Source organism: Cervus canadensis, chromosome 2 (genome assembly GCF_019320065.1).
Source record: "Cervus canadensis isolate Bull #8, Minnesota chromosome 2, ASM1932006v1, whole genome shotgun sequence".
NCBI lineage: Eukaryota > Metazoa > Chordata > Mammalia > Artiodactyla > Cervidae > Cervus > Cervus canadensis.
The window spans coordinates 51,867,980-51,890,554 of NC_057387.1; the positions used below are offsets into that span (position 1 = coordinate 51,867,980).

At 37.9% G+C, this 22,575-nt stretch overlaps 1 protein-coding gene across 2 annotated transcripts in view; it reads left to right on the forward strand.

Moving 5' to 3' along the window:
- The window catches only part of KYAT3 (kynurenine aminotransferase 3), a 94,961-nt gene that overhangs the window by 61,936 nt on the left and 10,450 nt on the right, over nucleotides 1-22,575 (forward strand). For both annotated transcript variants that reach the window (XM_043460745.1, XM_043460747.1), the window contains 7 exons: nucleotides 613-762; nucleotides 6,298-6,384; nucleotides 7,419-7,544; nucleotides 7,640-7,760; nucleotides 13,327-13,403; nucleotides 16,965-17,054; nucleotides 20,429-20,615. In XM_043460745.1, the coding sequence (XP_043316680.1) occupies nucleotides 613-762; nucleotides 6,298-6,384; nucleotides 7,419-7,544; nucleotides 7,640-7,760; nucleotides 13,327-13,403; nucleotides 16,965-17,054; nucleotides 20,429-20,615 (838 nt within the window). The remainder of the gene's footprint in view (nucleotides 1-612; nucleotides 763-6,297; nucleotides 6,385-7,418; nucleotides 7,545-7,639; nucleotides 7,761-13,326; nucleotides 13,404-16,964; nucleotides 17,055-20,428; nucleotides 20,616-22,575) is intronic.

Genomic DNA, 22,575 nt, shown 5'->3' on the forward strand with positions numbered 1-22,575 from the left:
TACATGCCACTGTTCCAAAAGAAATAAAACGATGACAAATAAATACACCCTTAACAAAAAACTTCCTCCTTTTCTTTGTATGAACTGGGATGGACAACTTAGAAGGAGCCATACTCTTTTACCTCACCAACCTAGGGTATATCTAAGCAATCTCCCTCTTCTCCTGCATCCTGACCCAGTTTATTACTCCACAGCTGGGTGCTTTCCTAACAAAGTCATAACACCTGCACTTGGACACTTTACTAATATTTTCTACAAATGACTGAAAATCAGGGTGGTTACTGAAAGCAAAAAGAGGATGCAGACGCTGGGCAGAAAAAAACAGATATCAAGATATCAGATAACAAAGCTGATACCTTGAAATTTTGTATTCAAAAATCAGTCATTTAATAGGGAAGTTTTTAATCATTAGCAAATCATCATGACCATTCATTCAGGAACCCTCTGAAAATAAGGGGAACAATTTTTTTAAATTTGTTGCCATAAAAATACACGTTAGAGAATTGTAAAACCTAAATGTTAAAAATTTTTAACATTTCAGAGCCAAACTATCTCAAAGAAGTAGGTCTCATAATTAAATCCAAGGGTTTGTTCTTCCTTTTCACTCAACAGGGTCATCCATCACTTGTGAAAGCTCTGTCCTGCCTGTATGAAAAGTTTTATCAAAATCAAATCAATCCAAATGAAGAAATCCTCGTGACTGTAGGAGCATATGGATCTCTTTTTAATGCCATTCAAGGATTGATTGATGAGGGGGATGAAGTAAGTATATTAACATTATCATGCTGCCTGTATTAATCACTATCATTTGTCTTGCTTTTATTTTCACTTTTTTAATGCTTTTTTATTTTAAGTATTTTTCAAATATAGTACATATGCAGTCAAGTTCACAAAAAACTGTTAAGTACAACTTAGTCAATGTTTATATGTGTGCATGTTTGTCTCCCTGTAACCACAAACCAGATGAAGATATAGTACATTTCCAGCAACCCGGAAGGCTCCCTTTTGCCCCTTCCTAGTCTGTAGTCTCCAGAGGTAACAGTCTTCTGTGTTCTGTCAACAGAGATTCATTTCACTAGCTCTTTAACCTGATGTAATAGAATCATACAGTATATACTCTTGAGTCTGGCTTCTCTCATTTATCATTTTGTCTGTGAGATTCATTCACTTTTGTTGCATGTTGTTTGTTCTTCTGTTTACTGCCTGTTTACATAAGGGCAGGTAAAAGAGGTTAGCAGTAGTATGGGAAGATGAATCTTAGTTTTCGCTGCTAAAACAACTTTTAAAACTCAATCAACAAGTATTTGGTCACTGTTTTTTTGTGCCCTGTATTGTTAGCAGTACCATGTGAGGGATGTATAACAAGACAACTGAGTGACTTCTTTATTTAGTGAGGTGATATAAAACCCACTTTAGCACTGACCTCAGTAGCTCTGCTCCTGCTTCCTCAGTACCCTTATCATTCCAGTACCCTTGCTTTCATATTTACTCACCCCTTCCATTTATTCAAAATTTATTGAGAGTGTGCTAGACAATGTGGGAGAGAAGATTTTTTAAAAAGACTGTTTCTATGTGGAAGAGGTTCCCTGTTTAGTGAAAGAGATGGATTTGTAAACAGATACAGAAGGATGCACTGTGATAGGCAGTGGTGGGGAATGTGTAAGTTACCATGGTGATGAGAGGAAGAAGTGATGAACTCTGCTAATATAAGTCCAGAAAGCTCCAGAGAGGTGTTGGGTAAGCCAAGTCTGAGGAATGAATATTTGCCGTGATCTGTATTGTTAATTCCCTCCTTTGAACTCTTCCAGCACTGGATCTTCATTGCTCAGTGCAGGCTTTCTTTAGCTGTGGTGAGCAGGGGCTAGCCTTTGTTGTGGTGTGTGGGCTTCTCACTGTGATGGCTTCTCTTATTGCAGAGCAGGGGCTTCAGTAGTTGTGGTGCAGGAGCTTCACTGCTCCAGGGCACGTGGGATCTTCCCGGACCAGGGATCGGACCTGTATCCCCTTGGACTGGCAGGCAGATTCTTCATCAATGAGCCACCAGGGAAGTCCTGAACCACCCCCACCCCGCCAGCACTGTATCTGTACCTCCTTTATGAAAGATACCTCTGTGACTTTGTATTACCTTTTCTTTTATATCTCTGTTCCCTCTGCTCGGCCAAACAATAAGTTACTTAAGGAATCCTGGTGAGGAAGTATAGTCATACACTCATGTATGTAATTTACTTTATTCCTGTAAAATAGCTGAAAGTTTCAGCTCAGGCCTCGGTCGTGTTACTCCTGTGTTGCTTCCTCCATCTCTGCACTCTGTTGGTGTGTCCCAAGGCTCAGCCCTTTGCCCTCTTTTCTCTATTCTTCTTGTCTTATCAACTTATCTAATATTTTGAAACCACACACATCACTTTGCATCATATGGGCCTATTATTTTCCTTATAATATTTATTACTATCTGAAATTATCTAATTTACTTCCTTGTTTCTTATTTATTATGTCTCTCTCTGTAGAATTTAAGTTCCAGGAAAATTAGTTTGTTGTTGTAGAGCCAGCATTTGAAATAGTGAGTGCTCAGTCAATATTCTTCAAAAAGAGAGGGGAGTCATTTCCATTGTAAAAATAAGGAAATTTCAGGGAAGAGTGTCAGGTATATTCTCAGTTCCACCTCGCTGCCTCCCCCATTTCCTTTCCTTCATTGAGCTCTCACTTCATACCAGGCACTGTGTCTCATCAGGGCTGCAAAGATGGGTCATCTTAGTCCCTAAGAATATCACAGTCTAATGAACTTGAGGAAAACATATTCCTGGCTCATGTCTTGTCCTCCACAATACCCAACACCTAACATAGCATGTTGTATAGAAAATATTCAGTGTGAATTAGATGACAAGTACAAACAAAGGGACTTTAGAATGTAAGGGCCTCCATTGACTCCAGTGAGACAGGCCTTGAACAGGAAATATAAATAGTAAAAAGTAGAAATTTAGAATGATAATTAGGTGCCATGAATTTAACCAACACAAACTTAAAGGCAGTTTAGTGTTCAGTTCAGTTCAGTCACTCAGTCGTGTCCGACTCTTTGCAACCCCATGAACCGCAGCACGCCAGGTCTCCCTGTCCATCACCAACTCCCGGAGTATACTCAAACTCATGTCCAGTGAGTCGGTGATGCCCTCCAACCATCTCATCCTCTGTCATCCCCTTCTCCTCCCACCTTCAATCTTTCCCAGCATCAGGGTCTTTTCAAATGAGTCACCTCTTCGCATCAGGTGGCCAAAGTATTTGAGTTTCAGCTTCAGCATCAGTCCTTCCAATGAATATTCAAGACTGATTTCCTTTAGAATGAATTGGTTGTTTCTCCTTGTAGTCCAAGGGACTCTCAAGAGTCTTCTCCAACACCACAGTTCAAAAGCATCAATTCTTTGGCGCTCAGGTTTCTTTACACTCCAACTCTCACATCCATACATTACTACTGGAAAAACCACAGCCTTGACTACTTTGGGCAAAGTAATGTCTCTGCTTTTTAATATGCTGTCTAGGTTGGTCATAACGTTCTTTCCAAGGAGCAATTGTCTTTTAATTTCATGGCTGCAATCACCATCTGCAGTGATTTTGGAGCCCAAAAAAATAAAGTCAGCCACTGTTTCCACTCTTTCCTCATCTATTTGCCATGAAGTGATGGGAACAGATGCCATGATCTTAGTTTTCTGAATGTTGAGCTTTAAGCCAGCTTTTTCACTCTCCTCTTTCACTTTCATCAAGAGGCTCTTTAGTTCTTCTTCACTTTCTGCCATAAGGGTGGTATCATCTGCATATCTGAGATTATTGATATTTCTCCCGTCAGTCTTGATTCCAGCTTGTGCTTCATCCAGCCCAGCGTTTCTCATGATGTACTCTGCGTAGAAGTTAAATAAGCAGGGTGGCAATATACAGCCTTGACGTACTCCTTTCCTTATTTGGAACCAGTCTGTTGTCCCATGTCCAGTTCTAACTGTTGCTTTCTAAACCTGCATACAGATTTCTCAGGAGGCAGGTCAGGTGGTCTGGCATTCCCATCTCTTTCAGAATTTTCCACAGTTTTTTGTGATCCACACAGTCAAAAGCTTTGGCATAGTCAATAAAGCAGAAGTAGATGTTTTTCTGGAACTCTTTTGCTTTTTTGATGATCCAGTGGGTGTTGTTAATTTGATCTGTGGTTCCTCTGGCTTTTCTAAAACCAGCTTGAACTTCTGGTAATTCACGGTTCACGTATTGTTGAAGCTTGGCTTGGAGAATTTTGAGCATTATTTTACCAGCGTGTGAGATGAGTGCAACTGTGCGGTAGTTTGAGCATTCTTTGGCATTGCCTTTCTTTGGGATTGGAATGAAAACTGACCTTTTCCACTCCTGTGGCCACTGCTGAGTTTTCCAAATTTGCTGACATATTGAGTGCAGCACTTTCACAGGATCATCTTTTAGCATTTGAAATAGCTCAATTGGAATTCCATTACCTCCCCTAGCTTTGTTTGTAGTGATGCTTCCTAAGGCCTACTTGACTTTGCATTCCAGGATGCCTGGCTCTAGAAGAGTGATCACACCTTTGTGATTATCTGGGTCATGAAGATCTTTTTTGTACAGTTCTACTGTATAATCTTGCCACCTCTTCTTAATATCTTCTGCTTCTGTTAGGTCCATACCATTTCTGTCCTTTATTGAGCCCATCTTTGCATGAAATGTTCCCTTGGTATCTCTAATTTTCTTGAAGCGATCTCTAGTCTTTCCCATTCTGTTGTTTACCTCTATTTCTTTGCATTAATCACTGAGAAAGGCTTTCTTATCTCTCCTTGCTATTCTTTGGAACTCTGCATTCAAATGGGTATATCTTTCCTTTTCTCCTTTGCTTTTCCCGTCTTTTCTTTTCACAGCTATTTGTAAGGCCTCCTCAGACAGCCATTTTGCTTTTTTGCATTTCTTTTTCTTGGGGATAGTCCTGATCTCTGTCTCCTGTACAATGTCGTGAACCTCCATCCATAATTCATCAAGCACTCTGTCTATCAGATCTAGTCCCTTAAATCTATTTCTCACTTCCACTGTATAATCGTAAGGGATTTGATTTAGGTCAGAACCTGAGTGGTCTAGTAGTTTTCCCTACTTTCTTCAATTTAAGTGTAGACTTGTAAAATTATACATTGTTGCCAGATTTTTCAAAAGCAGTTTGAATATATATATACATACATGTATATATATAATAAGGTACCATAAAAGGTGTTTATAATACTCTTTAGTCTAGCAGTAACAAGCACTAAAATGGAGAAACTGTGCAGTCACTAATTCACACTGTACTGTTATTTACACAAACTATAAAAAATTTATCCTAGAATTCAGGAGACTCTCAAATAGCCATTAAAACAATACATTAAAACTAAATAATAATAAATGTTTGTGAAGTATTGCTGTGTGTAAAAAAGAGAAAAAGTGAATGTCGACAATGGATATAAATCATGTGTTTAAACTCATTATAGAAAAGCAAAAGGTCAGGGATACTAGGTCCAGACTGGCATATTGCAGAACAGGTTGGTCTGGCCCACTGACCTGAGAGACAGGCCATGAGTAGGTTGAGAGAGCCTGTAGGAGCCTCCAGGACCTTGTAGGAGCAAAGGAGCTAGGAAAAAAGAATCCAGATGTAAGTCACCTGGAGGGAAATTGTGGGTGTCAGACATTAATGGTAGCATCCTGTCTTCTTGCATTCTGTCTTTGTTTGGGGATGTTTTTGAAAAAAAGAGAAACGTCTTTGTTGTGTTCAGTCACACAATTGTGTCCAACTCTTTGTGACCCCATGGACTGTTGTTGCATGCCAGGCTTCCCTGTTCTTCTCTCAGGATAATACTTAGAAATTACTACTCCATAACAGAGAGCATCCCTGCAGTCCTCTCTTTCCTTCTGGTCTTGCTCTGCCACTGATCGTTTGTTTTTTAATTTGAAATTTAAACTCACTGTTTTTGGCTAGATCATCCCTTTGAGAATGTAATGAGAGCTATGGACTCTTACTCCAGCAAAATAAACCTATGCATGTAGAAAATTTTGCATACAATTTGAAGAGTCCCACTGCAAGCCTATCCACAGAGCTCCCTGGGAAATCAAAGGGTCCAATCAAGGCTCCTGACAAGTTTGTTCCCAAGGTCTTTTTCACTCAGGTGTGTGAAGACAAAGCCTGCTTTCTTCACTGCTGCATCTTAGCATGTTGTATAGTGCCCAACACATAGTACGTACACAGTATTTGTTAAATGGATTAATTATTGATAGATTTGTTATTTGGTTTGATTCCAGGTCATAGTGATAGTGCCTTTCTATGACTGCTATGAGCCCATGGTGAGAATGGCTGGAGCAACGCCTGTTTTTGTTCCCCTGAGATGTGTAAGTCTGCCCCTATGATTTACGTTTTTTAAAAAGTTTTGAAAATGCCAATTACTTTGTTGCCAATAAAGTTTCTACTTTAATTACATTTTGGGATTTACTATATATCTCTACCATGACTGAAGGTAACTTTGATTACTTCATCATATGTTTGCCATGTATCTGTTGTAACAGCTTCTGCATTGTATGTGATACTACTTTTTGTGGTTATGTATCTGCCCTACTGACTGAGCACCACCAGGTCAGAGGCCACTTCTGACTCACTTTTATAGCTCTGGTCCCCAGTGACGGACAGTGCAGGGTATGTGCTGGTGGTGGTCTAGTCATTAAGTCGTGGCTGACTCTGTGACCCCACGGATTGTAGCCCTCCAGGCTCCTCTCTCCATGGGATTTTTCAGGCAAGAATAGTGGAGTGGGTTGCCATTTCCTCCTCCAGGGGATCTTCCTGACTCAGGGATTGAACTCCGGTTTGCTGCTTGGCAGGCTGATTCTTTACTATTGAACCCCCTGAGAATCCCAGGGTATGTGCTGGGTGTTCAATAAATACTTACTGAATTCTGAATGAAGTGTTCTGGTTTTTTTACTCTACTTTTATCTTTAGGAATACAGTATAGTTTCATTGTCTTTTTAAAAAATCTTATTAAAACAAGTAACACACTAAGGTGAATCACAGAATCTTCTATTAGCCTTATAGAGTCAGACGTGTTAATCATAGCTGTTAACCATAATAAGACGTGTTAACCATAACCATATAGCTGGCTCCTCTGAAGGAATTTAGGCACTTTTACAGCTGTTAATGTTGACAGAGTTCATGTTTCCATTTAACAGGTATGAGCATGGGACTCAAGTCCTGTTGGGCTCTTAAGGCAGATATAAATCTTAGTTATTTTTGTTTCTTTCCTTTGTTAGTTATCTATTAAGTTACCTTTGCCATGCCTTTCTCTACTTTTTTTTTTCCTTATTAGGTTATTTATTTATAATACAGCAAACATGAATTAACTGAATTAAATCACATCTTCATTCTTCGTGTTTAGAAACCTGTTGATGGGAAAAAATGCTCTAGTTCTGACTGGACCTTAGATCCTCAAGAACTGGCAAGCAAATTTAATTCCAAAACCAAAGCTATAATACTAAATACTCCGCATAACCCACTTGGCAAGGTGAGTCTTTGATCTCGTTGTACGTCTTCTGATCCGTCATTCTCTCACACGTTGAATAACTGGCTCTGCTCTTCTGTTTCCTTTCATATGTGTAGGTGTATACCAAAGAGGAACTCCAAGTAATTGCCGACCTTTGCATCAAATATGACACACTCTGCATCAGTGATGAGGTTTATGAATGGCTTGTATATACTGGAAATAAGCATTTTAAAATAGGTACCAATTATTATGTAGAGTCACAGATCTAAATGTGTTTGGACACGTGGAATATCTGATTGGAAAGGATCCCAGAACAGCTTTAGAATAGTCTTTATAATGGATAGATGTCTGTGAGCATTTAAAAATGGGACTTGAATGAATGATGTTTGAGTGGTTTTATGAACAGGTTGAAGGACAAGCAGTACAAACTTAGGAGACGAGATTTTAGATCACAGGATACAACTAGGAAACCAGAGAAGTGGTACTTTTGCCTTTATTCTTAGCTTTTTTTTTCCCCCCAATAATCTAGCTATTACTTCATATATAAGACATCGGGAACTTACTTATTCCTGAGCTGGTCTGTCCCTACTAAGGGAAATGCTGAAATGCCAGATGAACAGGAAAGAAATTGCTGTGACAGTAAGGTATTGCTGCAATGGATTTCACCATTTCTACTCCATCTCGGGTTTCCCCGGTGGCTCAGTGGTAAAGAATCCGCCTGCAATGCAGGGGATGCGGGTTCAATCCCTGGGTCAGGAAGATCCCCTGGAGGAGAGCATGGCAGCCCACTCCAGTATGCTTGCCTGGAGAATCTTGTGGACAGAGGAGCCTGGTGGGCTATAGTCTGTAGGGTCACAAAGAGTTGGACATGACTGAAGTGACTGAGTGTACACACACACACCCAGGCCATCTCACAGATACCATGGTGTCTTCTGGGGTGATCCAAACTTATATCAGCTACGGGGGTATAACTGTGCTTCAGTCTTTGGGTCTTTGTACTTTCCCTTCCTATACTTGGAAACACTTTTCCCTCAGATATCCAAACGACTCAGAGTCACCTCCCTGGGGTCTTTATTCAGTTTTCAGATTTTATGACCACAACATTTAAGATTTAAACCTCTCTGCATTTTCTTTGTCCCTTTTCTGTTCTTTCGTTTTGTTTTTTCGGCTGTGATGGGTCTTTTTTGCTGCACTCAGGCTTTCTCTAGTTGGAGAGAGTCAGGGCTACTCTTCATCGCGGTGTTCGGACTTCTCATTGCAGTGGCTTCTTTTGTTGCAGAACACAGGCTCTAGAATGCAGACTCAGTAATTATGGCACACAGGCTTAGTTGCTCTGAGGCATGTGGGATCTTCCCGGACCTGGGATCGAACCCATGTCCCCTGCATTGCAAGGCAGATTTTTAACTACTGGACCACCAGGAAAACCCTTCTGTCCTGTGTTTTCCTGTATAACAAATATCAGGATCTGTATATTTTTACTTCTAACCTGCAAGGAGGTAGGGATTTTTAAATGTTTTGATCTCTTCTGAATCCTTAGTTCCCAGAATAGGGTCTTGTGCATGGTAGACAATCAGAAAATAATCGTTGAATAAAATGAATAGTAAGTATGAAAGGGTGAGGGAAGAATAACTAATATCACTGTCAGGAACCAATAAATTTTAAAATTAGTGTACTTATACATAAATAGTTGTTGCACACATCATAATTATCCATGGTAAATTACAAACTGTTGTGGAGACGCAGAGGAGATCAACAAAGTGGGCAAAAGATGGACTTAGTCAGAGAAGTAGAAAGAAAATTCTTCTCAGATAAACTTGTGTACCAAGGTGAGACGGCATGAAAGATCAAGATATACTTAACTGGCTTATAAGAGTGTGTTGCAGTAACTGGCACAGATGAGAATGGAAGAGTAGGGTGATTCTGAAGGAATTTATATATGAATATAAAGAACTTAAATTTCATTGAGAGGGAGCCAATGGTTCTTAAACTTTTATTTTATTTTAGTGATAGAGTATAGTGAAGTCACAATGTTCATATGATGAATTAGTGACAATATATACTGTATTTCATCATGAAGCTAGAGGTAATTTTCTTTTTTTGTTTTTTTTTTTTAGAGGTAATTTTCTTAACAGAAATTCAATAATTAGAAGTCAATATAAAGATCCCAAATCTGTGTGTGTTTGCCTGTAACAAAGTGTTATTGAAATAAATACATCTGAGTTTTTCTGATTTTTGCCATTATTGTTCATTTCCCGATGCTCATTTGTTTCATTATTGGTAGCATTCACCATCAGATAACCATTCACCATCAGATAACCATCAGATAACCAGTTGTTGTTTTAGTTACTAAATCGTGTCCAACTCTCTTTTTGTGACCCCCATGGGCTGTAACCTGCCAGAATCCTCTGTCCATGGGATTTTCCAGGCACGAATACTGGAGTGGGTTGCCATTTCCTTCTCCAGGGAATCTTCCCAACCCAGGGATCAAACCCATGTCTCCTGCATTGGCAGGCTGGTTCTTTACTACTGAGATAACCAGTAGCAGTTTGAAGCGCTAAAGAAAATTCTGTGGAAAACTTAAAGTTGAATTTTTCAAGCTCTATTAAAAAAACTCAATAATTAATTTGATCATCAGGGTACGAGTGAGCGTACTTTGAGAACAGCTACAACAGGCAATGACAAGGTGTGATGAGGCAAGGTAATTGGTTCTGTATTGGATTTGTTTTATAAAGGTAAGAACCAGCTGCAGGTGAGGATTTTAAGTCAGATGCCCTGGCAGTGGAGATCATACGCTGGGGTTGTTTAGAAGTATAAACTGTAGGGCACAGAATATAGCATTTGAAGGTGGGAAGGCAAGCATGATTCTGAGATTTCTAGCCTGGACCACTCAGCAGTGATGAGGCCTTAACCAGGGATGGAAATGGAAGGAGACAGGCCTGTGGGAAGAGCTGAGCAAAGGAAATTCCTGCTTCTGATGCTGTTTCAGTGTCTTTGAGACATAGGGGAGGAGATGTCTACAGACAAGTAGAATTATAGGCCTGACTGCCAGGATCAAATTGTGAAGGGATTTATTTTTGACAGTCATCAAAATTTTGTTGATAGTGGAACACATGGAAGGCAGTGTATCTTCTAAGGGAGAATATATAAACAAAGAGGGCCAGACATTTGTAAGGTATGGTATCTTAGCACAGCCCATTTTGTTATTTGTCAAAATTGCATCAGAGTTCACCTTCCCATATCTTGTTGATGATCTCTGCCTCAGGTCATTAATTACTCCCCAGTTGAAAATCAAGCCAACATGGACAATTACATTTTTTGATAATTTTTTTAAGATTAAGTAGAGAGAGGAAGAGGCATCTATCTAATGAATAAATATAATTTTATGCTTAACATTTTGTACATTTTACAAATGTTCATGTCTGTGAAATAACTCAAAGCTTTTAAATTTTATTTAACTCAGTTTAGCAATATTCTATTCAAAATATTGCTTTAAATGATCTTGAAACTTATTGTTTAAACCTTATAAATACTTCATGGTAAAAGTATAAGTGATATTATTTGCTAAAGATATCAAGACATATATTTTTAACTCAGATTTTTTAGTTGTAACAACTCAGGATGTTAAAACAAGAAAAAAATGATTTCATTATTCATTTCTGTTTCATTATCATTATTATTCATTTCATTATTCATTCTATTTCATTATTTAGAGAGTGCAAACATGTGAAAATGTAGTCTGTTAAATACGGTGGCCTTTGTTACATGAAAGATAAGAAATGGCTATTCCATCAATTTGCAGAGTGCAATAGTAACTCTTTAATACAATAAGATTCTGGCCACACATCATGAAATTAGCATCACCTTCATGTCACAGAGACAGTTTTCCCAGGTGTGGCTTGTACTCTTCATCATGTCTCTAATCTTTATCTGACTTCTATTGAAGCCTAAGTCGCCTGTGAATAACTGTTATAGCTGCTGTGGTTGATTTAAGGAGGATGGGTCATACATGAGAAGTGCAAAGACCAGTTGCCTTTCATATATAACTGCAGGCTAAACTTAGCAGTACTGGAACTAGATATGGTTTTTCTAAATCATCAGATCTGTAAAGATTTTTTTTTTTCTTTTACTATATTCACATGCAGTGTTGTGGTCATCTACTCTGTTTAACTTCTGTAGCTCCCCAAATCTCTGAGACGGAGAGGACATGCTTATCTAGATATTCTTAAATTACTTGTGTGTCTGTGTTTAGTCACTAAGTCATGTCTGACTCTTTTGTGACCCCGGAGACTGTAGCCTGCCAGGCTCTTCTGTCCCTGGGATTTTCCAGGCAAGAATACTGGAATGGGTTGCCACTTCATTCTCCATGTTTTAAATTACTTGTGACCCTTTTAATTGGAATTGTAGAATTTGTTCATACTGCGTCACATTCTTGACTCATATGGTGTCTCCAGGTTTCAGTAAAATGACATTACATTCAACAAAAGAAACCTCTGTTCTGGAAGAGATTATACTAATACATTGGTATTTATATACTAATCCCTTGATATTTGGAAAATTAGTATAGAATTCTTCATAAATTATTTAGCTGATCATCTTACTCCTTGAAAGAAAAAAAAAAAATTCACTTTTATATGGCCAAAATAGCCATCAAGAAAATACTTAGCTTTTAAATACTTTAATTAGTTTTGATATTTTGTGAATGTAACCTACATTTGATGTGTACATAGTTTTTATTTACTTCATGTTTAACTTATTGTTAAAACATGCTAGGTTTGTATTAGTTTGGGTAATTCTTATTTTCAAAGAATTTATTTCTAATTTTTGTTCTTAATAATGGATGTTCCTGATTTGGGATATATATTATTACTTTAAAGGGAGTGATACTCTGCTTTATACATAGTTCAGATATTTCTGTGGTCAAATAGAAAAGTAAGACATGCCATGTCCTTTGGAATATTTTGGAAGAATAGAAATGTCTCAAAACTTGAGAGGATATATGTTAGAATATTCTGTCTTTGAATGGACCCTCTAAATATTTTTTTCATTTGTCCTTTTGGGATTTTTTTTTGGGTTTCACAGAGAATACAATGGTAACTCTTTCAATTTATATGGCTTTCCTACCTTTATAAGTATTGACAGATATTTCATGATAGGCTGAAATTGCATATGTTTATATTTTAGAACTTTCTTTAGCTACCTTATATCTTATATGTCATGGATTTATATCTCAGTGTGCTATTTCTAAAATACACACCCTCACTCTTGCACATGCCTGCAAATTGCTGGGCCTTCCCCAGAGTTTCTGAGGATCCAAGAGTTTGCCTTTTTAATGACTAGCCCAGTGATACTGATATTGCTAGGTGGGAAATGTATTTTAAGAACCACTGCCCTAGGAATCCTGTAGAAATAGACTCAGAAAATGGACAGAGTAGAGGTGAGCTAAACACTACCAGAACCACAACCAAAACTGTGCCACAGAATGATCGTGCTGGCCCCCAGCTACCACTAACACTGAACGCCGGGTGCTATTGCTCCGATGACCGCTGCACTGGACCGGCCCGGAGTGCTGGCGGCTGGGGCTTCTGACCATTCCTGCCCTGGGAGATAATTTTGCCACTTAAGTGTTTTCAAGCCTGGTAACATTTTCAGCTGAGTTTGGGTTAAAGCTAAATTATCTCTTAAAAACCTATTGAAATAACTATACTGCCTATATTATAAGGCATTTTTGGTTTTAGATTATACTGAGTGTAGACTGATTATAAAGCAGTTAACTAACCGTTTTCCCCCTTTTCTTGCTATTCAGCCACTTTCCCAGGTATGTGGGAGAGAACAATAACCATAGGAAGTGCTGGAAAGACTTTCAGTGTAACTGGCTGGAAGGTAAGATGAAGAATTTAATTGTTTGAAAACAGGCACATATCTTATTTCTTGTAGAGTTTTTTGTGTGTTTTAAATACACAGATACTTAGTTTACACAGGTTTTTATACTTACTGATCTGCTTTCTTATTCAGTTTTCATATTGTCTTTATCCTTTTTGAGATGTAATCATTCTTCTGAAAGTAAGAAACATAGGGTAATTTTCTTATTTTATAAGTAACCAACTGATGATACTCTTTTCTTTGCAATGTTTGATTATATTAATTAAAAGGAGAAAAAATAATAGCTAATGTGAAGAAGTGTACAAAAATGATCTTCACGACCTAGTTATTCACGATGGTGTGATCACTCACCTAGACCAGACATCCTGGAATGTGAAGTGAAGTGGGCCTTGGGAAGCATCAATATAAACAAAGGTAGTGGAAGTGATGGAATCCCAGTTCAGCTCAGTGGCTCGGTAGTGTCCGACTCCTTGTGACCCATGAACCACAGCATGCCAGGCCTCCCTGTCCATCGCCAACTCCTGGAGTCCACCCAAACCCATATCCATTAAGTCAGTGATGCCATCTAACCATCTCATCCTCTGTCATCCCCTTCTCCTCCTGTCCTCAATCTTTCCCAGCATCAGGGTCTTTTCAAATGAGTCAACTCTTTGCATCAGGTGGCCAAAGTATTGGAGTTTCAGCTTCAACATCAGTCCTTCCAATGAACACCCAGGACTGATCTCCTTTAGGATGGACTGGATGGATCTCCGTGCAGTCCAAGGGACTCTCAAGAGTCTTCTCCAACACCACAGTTCAAAAGCATCAATTCTTCAGCACTCAGCTTTCTTTACACTCCAACTCTCACATCCATACATGACCACTGGAAAAACCATGGCCTTGACTAGATGGACCTTTGTTGGCAAAGTAATGTCTCTGCTTTTTAATATGCTATCTAGGTTGGTTGCTCCTTTCCTTTCAAGGAGCAAGCGTCTTTTAATTTCATGGCTGCAATCACCATCTGCAGTGATTTTGGAGCCCAGAAAAATAAAGTCAGCCACTGTTTCCACTCTTTCCTCATCTATTTGCCATGGAATGATGGAACCAGATGCCATGATCTTAGTTTTCTGAATGTTGAGCTTTAAGCCAACTCTTTCACTCTGCTCTTTCACTTTCATCAAGGCTCTTTAGTTCTTTACTTTCTGCCATAAGGGTGGTGTCATCTGCATATCCAAGGTTATTGATATTTCTCGTGGCAATCTTGATTCCAGCTTGTGCTTCTTCCAGCCCAGCATTTCTCATGATGTACTCTGCATATAAGTTAAATAAGCAGGGTGACAATATACAGCCTTGATGGGCTCCTTTTCCTATTTGGAACCAGTCTACTGTTCCATGTCCAGTTCTAATTGTTGCTTCCTGACCTGCATACAGGTTTCCCAAGAGGCAGGTCAGTTTTCGAAAGAGGCAAGAATCCCAGTTGAGCTATTTCAAATCCTGAAAGATGATGCTGTGGAAGTGCTACACTTAATATGTCAGCAAACTTGGAAAACCCAGCAGTGGCCACAGGAGTGGAAAAGGTCAGTTTTCATTCCAATCCCAAAGAAAGGAAATGCCAAAGAATGCTCAAACTACCACACAGTTGCACTCATCTCACATGCTAGCAAAGTAATGCTCAAGATTCTCCAAGCCAGCCTTCAGCCATACATGAACCATGAACTTCCAGATGTTCAAGCTGGTTTTAGGAAAGGCAGAGGAACCAGAGATCAAATTGCCAATGTCCACTGGAACATCGAAAAAGCAAGAGAGTTCCAGAAAAACATCTATTTCTGCTTTATTGACTATGCCAAAGCTTTTTACTGTGTGGATCACAAAAAACTGTGGAAAATTCTGAAAGAGATGGGAATACCAGACCACCTGACCTGCCTCTTGAGAAACCTGTAGGCAGGTCAGGAAGCAACAGTTAGAACTGGACATGGGACAACAGACTGGTTCCAAACAGGGAAAGGAGTATGTCAAGGCTGCATATTGTCACCTTGCTTATTTGACTTATATGCAGAGTACATCATGAGAAACGCTAGGATGGAAGAAGCACAAGCTGGAATCAAGATTGCTGGGAGAAATATCAATAACATCAAATATGCAGATGACACCACCCTTATGGCAGAAAGTAAAGAACTAAAGAGCCTCTTGATGAAAGAGAAAGAGGAGAGTGAAAAAGTTGGCTTAAAGTTCAACATTCAGAAAACTAAGATCATGGCATCTGGTTCCATCACTTCATAAAAAATAGATGGGGAAACAGTGGAAACAGTGGCTGACTTTATTTTTTTGGGCTCCAAAATCACTGCAGATGGTGATTGCAGCCATGAAATTAAAAGACTCTTACTCCTTGAAAGGAAAGTTATGACCAACCTAGACAGCATATTAAAAACCAGAGACATTACTTTGCCAACAAAGGTCCATCTAGTCAAGGCCATGGTTTTTCCAGTGGTCATGTATAGATGTGAGAGTTGGAGTGTAAAGAAAGCTGAGTGCCAAAGAATTGATGCTTTTGAACTGTGGTGTTGGAGAAGACTCTTGAGAGTCCCTTGGACTGCACGGAGATCCATCCAGTCCATCCTAAAGGAGATCAGTCCTGGGTGTTCATTGGAAGGACTGATGTTGAAGCTGAAACTCCAATACTTTGGCCCACTGATGCGAAGAGCTGACTCATAGGAAAAGACCCTGATGCTGGAAAAGATTGAGGACAGGAGGAGAGGGGGATGACAGAGGATGAGATGGTTGGATGGCATCACCAGCTCATGGACATGAGTTTGAGTAAACTCCAGGAGTTGGTGATAGACAGGGAGGCCTGTCATGCTGTAGTTCATGGGGTCACAAAGAGTTGGACACGCCTGAGTGACTGAATTGAACTGAACTGAACTGAATGTTTTAATGCTTACTGTGTACCAGGTTCTAGAGATTTACACATACTGATTTCTTTCATTCTCATAACCATGTTCTGAGTTGGATGTAATTTATTATTCCCCTTTTACAGACATTAAAACTAAAGTACAGAGAATCTAAGCAACTTGCCTAAGGTTTCATTGCTAATAAATTTGAATTCCAGCCAGGGCAGGAAATCTAGGTTTAGAATCCATGCACTTAACCACTGTACTATGTAATACAATCACAATTGATCAAATTGAAACTTGATTGTCTTCCAGAACATAATTTGGAGAACCAAATTATGGAAGAGTCCCTTAAGGCCCTCTTTGAAAGTTACTTTTATCTATATTCAAACAAGCTTTGTTGCCAGTTATTAGACTTCCAGAATATCAAAAATAGCAAATTCAAAGAGAGAAGTAGATACTAATGATTGCAAGCACTGTTTGCCTTCTGAAGGCAGAATTTAGTGACTTCAGTTGGAAACTATTCCACAAAAAGATCAAAGTTGAAATGTTTCTAGCTACTAAGACTGCACAGCTTTCATAGTGTGAACATTTTAGAAATGCATATATTTAATAATAGCATTAAGCTTAGCTACTACTCTATCAGATCTGGTACATACAATTAGATTAATTTTTAAATCTTTTCCTTTTCCAGCTTGGCTGGTCCATTGGTCCTAAACATTTGATAAAACATTTACAGACAGTTCAGCAAAACACTGTTTATACTTGTGCAACCCCTCTACAGGTAGGTGTTACAGTAATTTGGGGCTGCTGCATGGTCTTTGGGCAGAGGTGTTATTTTTATGTTCTGTACTTCAGTTGGCTCAGTTCCTTCATGTCCTTTCAGTATAATTTGGAAATTTAGAAGCAAACACATATTCATTGCTATCAAGAATGGTTTTGGTTTTAACACATAAAATTTTAACTTTAATCACTCATACATTGCTGGTGGGGATTGCAAAATGCCGTGTTCATGGATTGGAAGAATCAATATTGTCAAAATGGCTATACTACCCAAAGCAATCTATAGATTCAATGCAATCCCTATTAAGCTACCAACGGTATTTTTCACAAAACTAGAACAAATAATTTCACAATTTGTATGGATATACAAAAAACCTCGAATAGCCAAAGTAATCTTGAGAAAGAAGAATGGAACTGGAGGAATCAACCTGCCTGACTTCAGACTCTACTACAAAGCCACAGTCATCAAGACAGTATGGTACTGGCACAAAGACAGAAATATAGATCAATGGAACAGAATAGAAAGCCCAGAGATAAATCCACAAACCTATGGACACCTTATCTTCGACAAAGGAGGCAAGGATATACAATGGAAAAAAGACAACCTCTTTAACAAGTGGTGCTGGGAAAACTGGTCAACCACTTGTAAAAGAATGAAACTAGAACACTTTCTAACACCATACACAAAAATAAACTCAAAATGGATTAAAGATCTAAATGTAAGACCAGAAACTATAAAACTCCTAGAGGAGAACATAGGCAAAACACTCTCCGACATAAATCACAGCAAGATCCTCTATGACCCACCTCCCAGAATATTGGAAATAAAAGCAAAACTAAACAAATGGGGCCTAATGAAACTTAAAAGCTTTTGCACTACAAAGGAAACTATAAGTAAGGTGAAAAGACAGCCCTCAGATTGGGAGAAAATAATAGCAAATGAAGAAACAGACAAAGGATTAATCTCAAAAATATACAAGCAACTCCTGCAGCTCAATTCCAGAAAAATAAATGACCCAATCAAAAAATGGGCCAAAGATCTAAACAGACATTTCTCCAAAGAAGACATACAGATGGCTAACAAACACATGAAAAGGTGCTCAACATCACTCATTATTAGAGAAATGCAAATCAAAACCACAATGAGGTACCATTACACGCCAGTCAGGATGGCTGCTATCCAAAAGTCTACAAGCAATAAATGCTGGAGAGGGTGTGGAGAAAAGGGAACCCTCTTACACTGTTGGTGGGAATGCAAACTAGTACAGCCACTATGGAAAACAGTGTGGAGATTTCTTAAAAAACTGGAATTAGAACTGCCATATGACCCAGCAATCCCACTGCTGGGCATACACACTGAGGAAACCAGATCTGAAAGAGACACATGCACCCCAATGTTCATCGCAGCACTGTTTATAATAGCCAGGACATGGAAGCAACCTAGATGCCCATCAGCAGATGAATGGATAAGGAAGCTGTGGTACATATACACCATGGAATATTACTCAGCCATTAAAAAGAATTCATTTGAATCAGTTCTAATGAGATGGATGAAACTGGAGCCCATTATACAGAGTGAAGTAAGCCAGAAAGATAAAGAACATTACAGCATACTAACACATATATATGAAATTTAGAAAGATGGTAATGATAACTCTATATGCAAAACAGAAAAAGAGACACAGATGTACAGAACAGACTTTTGGATTCTGTAGGAGAAGGCGAGGGTGGGATGTTTCGAGAGAACAGCATCGAAACATGTATATTATCTAGGGGGAAACAGATCACCAGCCCAGGTTGGATACATGAGACAAGTGCTTGGGCCTGGTGCACTGGGAAGACCCAGAGGGATCGGGATGGGGAATACATGTAAATCCATGGCTGATTCATGTCAATGTATGACAAAACCCACTACAATATTGTAAAGTAATTAGCCTCCAACTAATAAAAATAAATGAAAAAAAAAGTGAAAAGAAAGGAAAAGGAAAGGAAAAACAAAAAAGAATGAGAAAACTCTGTGATTACTGATATGGAAAGATATCCAGGATATATTGTAAAAATAAAAGCAAGATACAGAGCAGTATATATCATTATTTATGTTATATTCTGTATAAGAAAGGGAGAAAACTATTTGCTTATACTTTCTTAAAGAATCTCTGGAAGGACCATATGAAACTAGTTAAAGTGGCTATTTCAGGAGTAAAGGGAACAGATGAAACTAGTAGATAGGGTCTGGGATGGGTTGCAAGACTTTTTAACGTATATTTTTTTATATTGTTTCTAGTTTTTTAATATCTGTAAAACAGGGATCTATGTACTATTATTCTGTGAATAATCAGAATACTGAAAACTATTTTTTTGGGAAGCAGTTAAAAAGCCAAAACCGGGAAATATGTTGGCTACAATAAACTTTTTTGTTCCTATCAAAAATACTGAATAAGAAAAAAAATCCTAATAAAATTTTTTTTCAAATGACTATAGAATGATATGATAAAAGCTAGTTAGACATTGATTTTTATTGTATTCAACTCTTTTAATTCTCAAAATAAATCTATTCACTTAATAAAAAAATACTTACTGAGTGTCAGAGATAAAGCGGTCAAGAATTCCTGCCCTTTTGAAGCTTATAGACTGTTGGGGGAGCACAGATAATAAGCAAGTAAATGTTTTAATAACATAATATGTCAGATGTTGATAAAAGCAGTGGAGAAAAAATGTGAATGATTAGTACAGGGATTCACACACTTACAAAGAGTGACACAGTGGATCGATCAGCTTTCATTTACACTATCTTGCCCTGAAAGGTAATGGGGAAATGCTGGCTAGTTTATCATTTCTCTGATTGTCTTTCAGGCTTAGATCTAGCAAATCACTCTGAAGCTAACCTTAGTGGAAAACACGGTTGTCTTTTTCATTTCCAAGTAAGGCATCTTTATATAATACAGTTGGCCCTCCCTATCCACAGGTTCTGCATCCATTGATTCAGCTAAAGATTGTGGATCCAGGGTTGGTTGGATTCACAGATGCAGAGCCCATGGATGCATTTCATATAAAATACTTGAACATCCTTGGATTTTGGTATTTGCGGGGGCCCTGGAACCAATCACCTGTGTGAATAGTAAGGGACAACTGTACCCCTATTTCAATTTGAATTTTTGTGGTTCATCCTCAGTTCTTCACATTAGATTTAATCATTTCCATGTAACTTGTTCTTCCATTAGTCTGTAGAATTTCACATAGGTTCAACTGTAATTCCCTGAATCATTTTCTTGTCAGTAATATTACTCAGACAATCTTTATTTATTATACCAGTAAACTTGGCAGTACATAACATTGCCATATTTCCTTTCCATATTTTTCAATCTTAACATACAGGAAGCCTTGGCTCAAGCTCTCTGGATTGACATCAAGCGCATGGATGACCCAGAATGTTACTTCAATTCTTTGCCAAAAGAGTTAGAAGTAAAAAGAGATCGGATGGTACATTTACTTGAAAGTGTTGGCCTAAAACCCATAGTTCCTGATGGGGGATACTTCATCATTGCTGACGTGTCTTTGCTAGGTTTGTAAAGGTGTTTATTATTCAAATATACAGAAACCTAGGTGCGGAATTATATCAAATTTATGAAGAAAAGATTAGTACTAAAGCCAATATCAGCCTTTCATTTATGGGAAAATGGATTTCCACAGTGTCAGTGTTTTTCTGCAATCATCTTGATGATTAGGCCATTGACCTTGAATATGACTATTAGGGAGTTATTTGTTCTAGGTATTCTGATAAACATAGAATTTGCTGTTACCTTGTTCTGGTATGTAATTTAAAACAGGTACATAAAAAATATGTATCCTTTGTGTTCCTTTTAGTAAAATTTTAGTTTCCTTTTTACTTAAGAAAAAAAAATATTTCTAGAATATTCATGCTATTGGAGAATACTTGTCACTTTAGAGTATACAGAAATGAAGTCAAGGAGGAAAGTAATATTTATTGATGGTCTACTGCATGCCAAAGCTTCAAATACCCTTTTTAAAAAAAAGCATTGTTATCTCTGTTTTTTAAGATATGGAGACTTAGAGAATAACTTGCCTGAAGTCATACAACTAGATTCCAAATAGTTTTGTCTCCAAAAAACGATGACCTTTACATTACTTGAAGCTACAATATGGAATTCTGACATGCCGTACAAATCTAAAGTTAGAAGCATAGTAATATTTTATGTATAACATATTTCTTCCCCAGAACTGTAGTGTTAGTCACAGTAAATTTAAGAGCCTAATTTATTTTGACAGAAATTACAGCAATTCTGCATAGTTTTAAATGTTTTAAGGTTTTATAACAGTGAGGTGATATGCTAGTGAGCTTGAAAATTCTTTTATATATACTAAATTTTATGAAGCTAGAAACTTTCAATGTTTTAACAAAACAGTGATTATTATTTACTCATTTGCTGTGAGAAAAGCAGAGTGACCAGGGGTTCTTGGTTCTGCTATTGCCAGAGAGCTGTATTTGTTAGGCTCCTAAGTTCTCTTCTTATATAAAAACCCTTATGATGTTCTATATTCTAAGGTTTAGAAACCACTTTTCCTGTATTGGGCTTAAATGTGCAGCTCATTTCATGAAATGATAAAAAGAAATGGCACAGTTTTCATCTGTTTAGAAGAAAATTATTTTACTTTTATCTGCTTCCAACAAAACTTTGAGCTAATTCATATTTAAATTCTTCTATGCAATGATATGTAAGTAGAAATATTCATATGTTAAAGTAACATGGAGTAGGGAAAGCAAATATTTTAGTCACCTGGGTTCATATGTAGTTGACCCTAGAATAATGCAGGGGTTGCAAGATGGTGACTCTGTACAGTTGAAAATCCATGTATAATTTATAGTTGGCCCTCCATATCTGAGGTCCTTCTGTGTATGTAGTCCCTCCTCATCTAAGGTTCCACAGAAGTGGATTCAACCAACCATGGATTGTATGTACCATGGTGTTTGCTATTGAAAAAAATCTGTGTATAAGTGGTCTTACACAGTTCAAACCTGTATTGTTCAAGGGTCAGCTGTATTGTAATTAGCATTAACTTGGTTCCAAACTTCATGGCAATAAAGACAAATAGAAAGATGGAATCAGTTACATGATTCTCGGATAAAATTAAACTTAACAGCTTTTTAGATACAAGTAAATCTTTTCTGGAACCAAACTTTTGCAGATAGTAAATTCTAAAAGAAATTTATCACATTTTGACATTAAACATCAAAAAGACAGTAATGCAACTTTTGTTGCATTAAGCTCTTAAATAGTTTCCCATTTTATCCTCAGTTGATCCAGCCTGCATGCAGTGTTGGTTTAGGTCCTAGATCTTGAACTAGTATGGTTATAATAGCAGAAAGGATTTGGGCTAGAAAACAACTTTTATGATGATGGGGAAAAAGAGGTGTGTTCTTTATGATCCTTCACCTGTATGAGAAAGAATGTTAATGTCTATAAGACCCTTCTACATATGAAGACAAGTTTATTTTTCTCTTT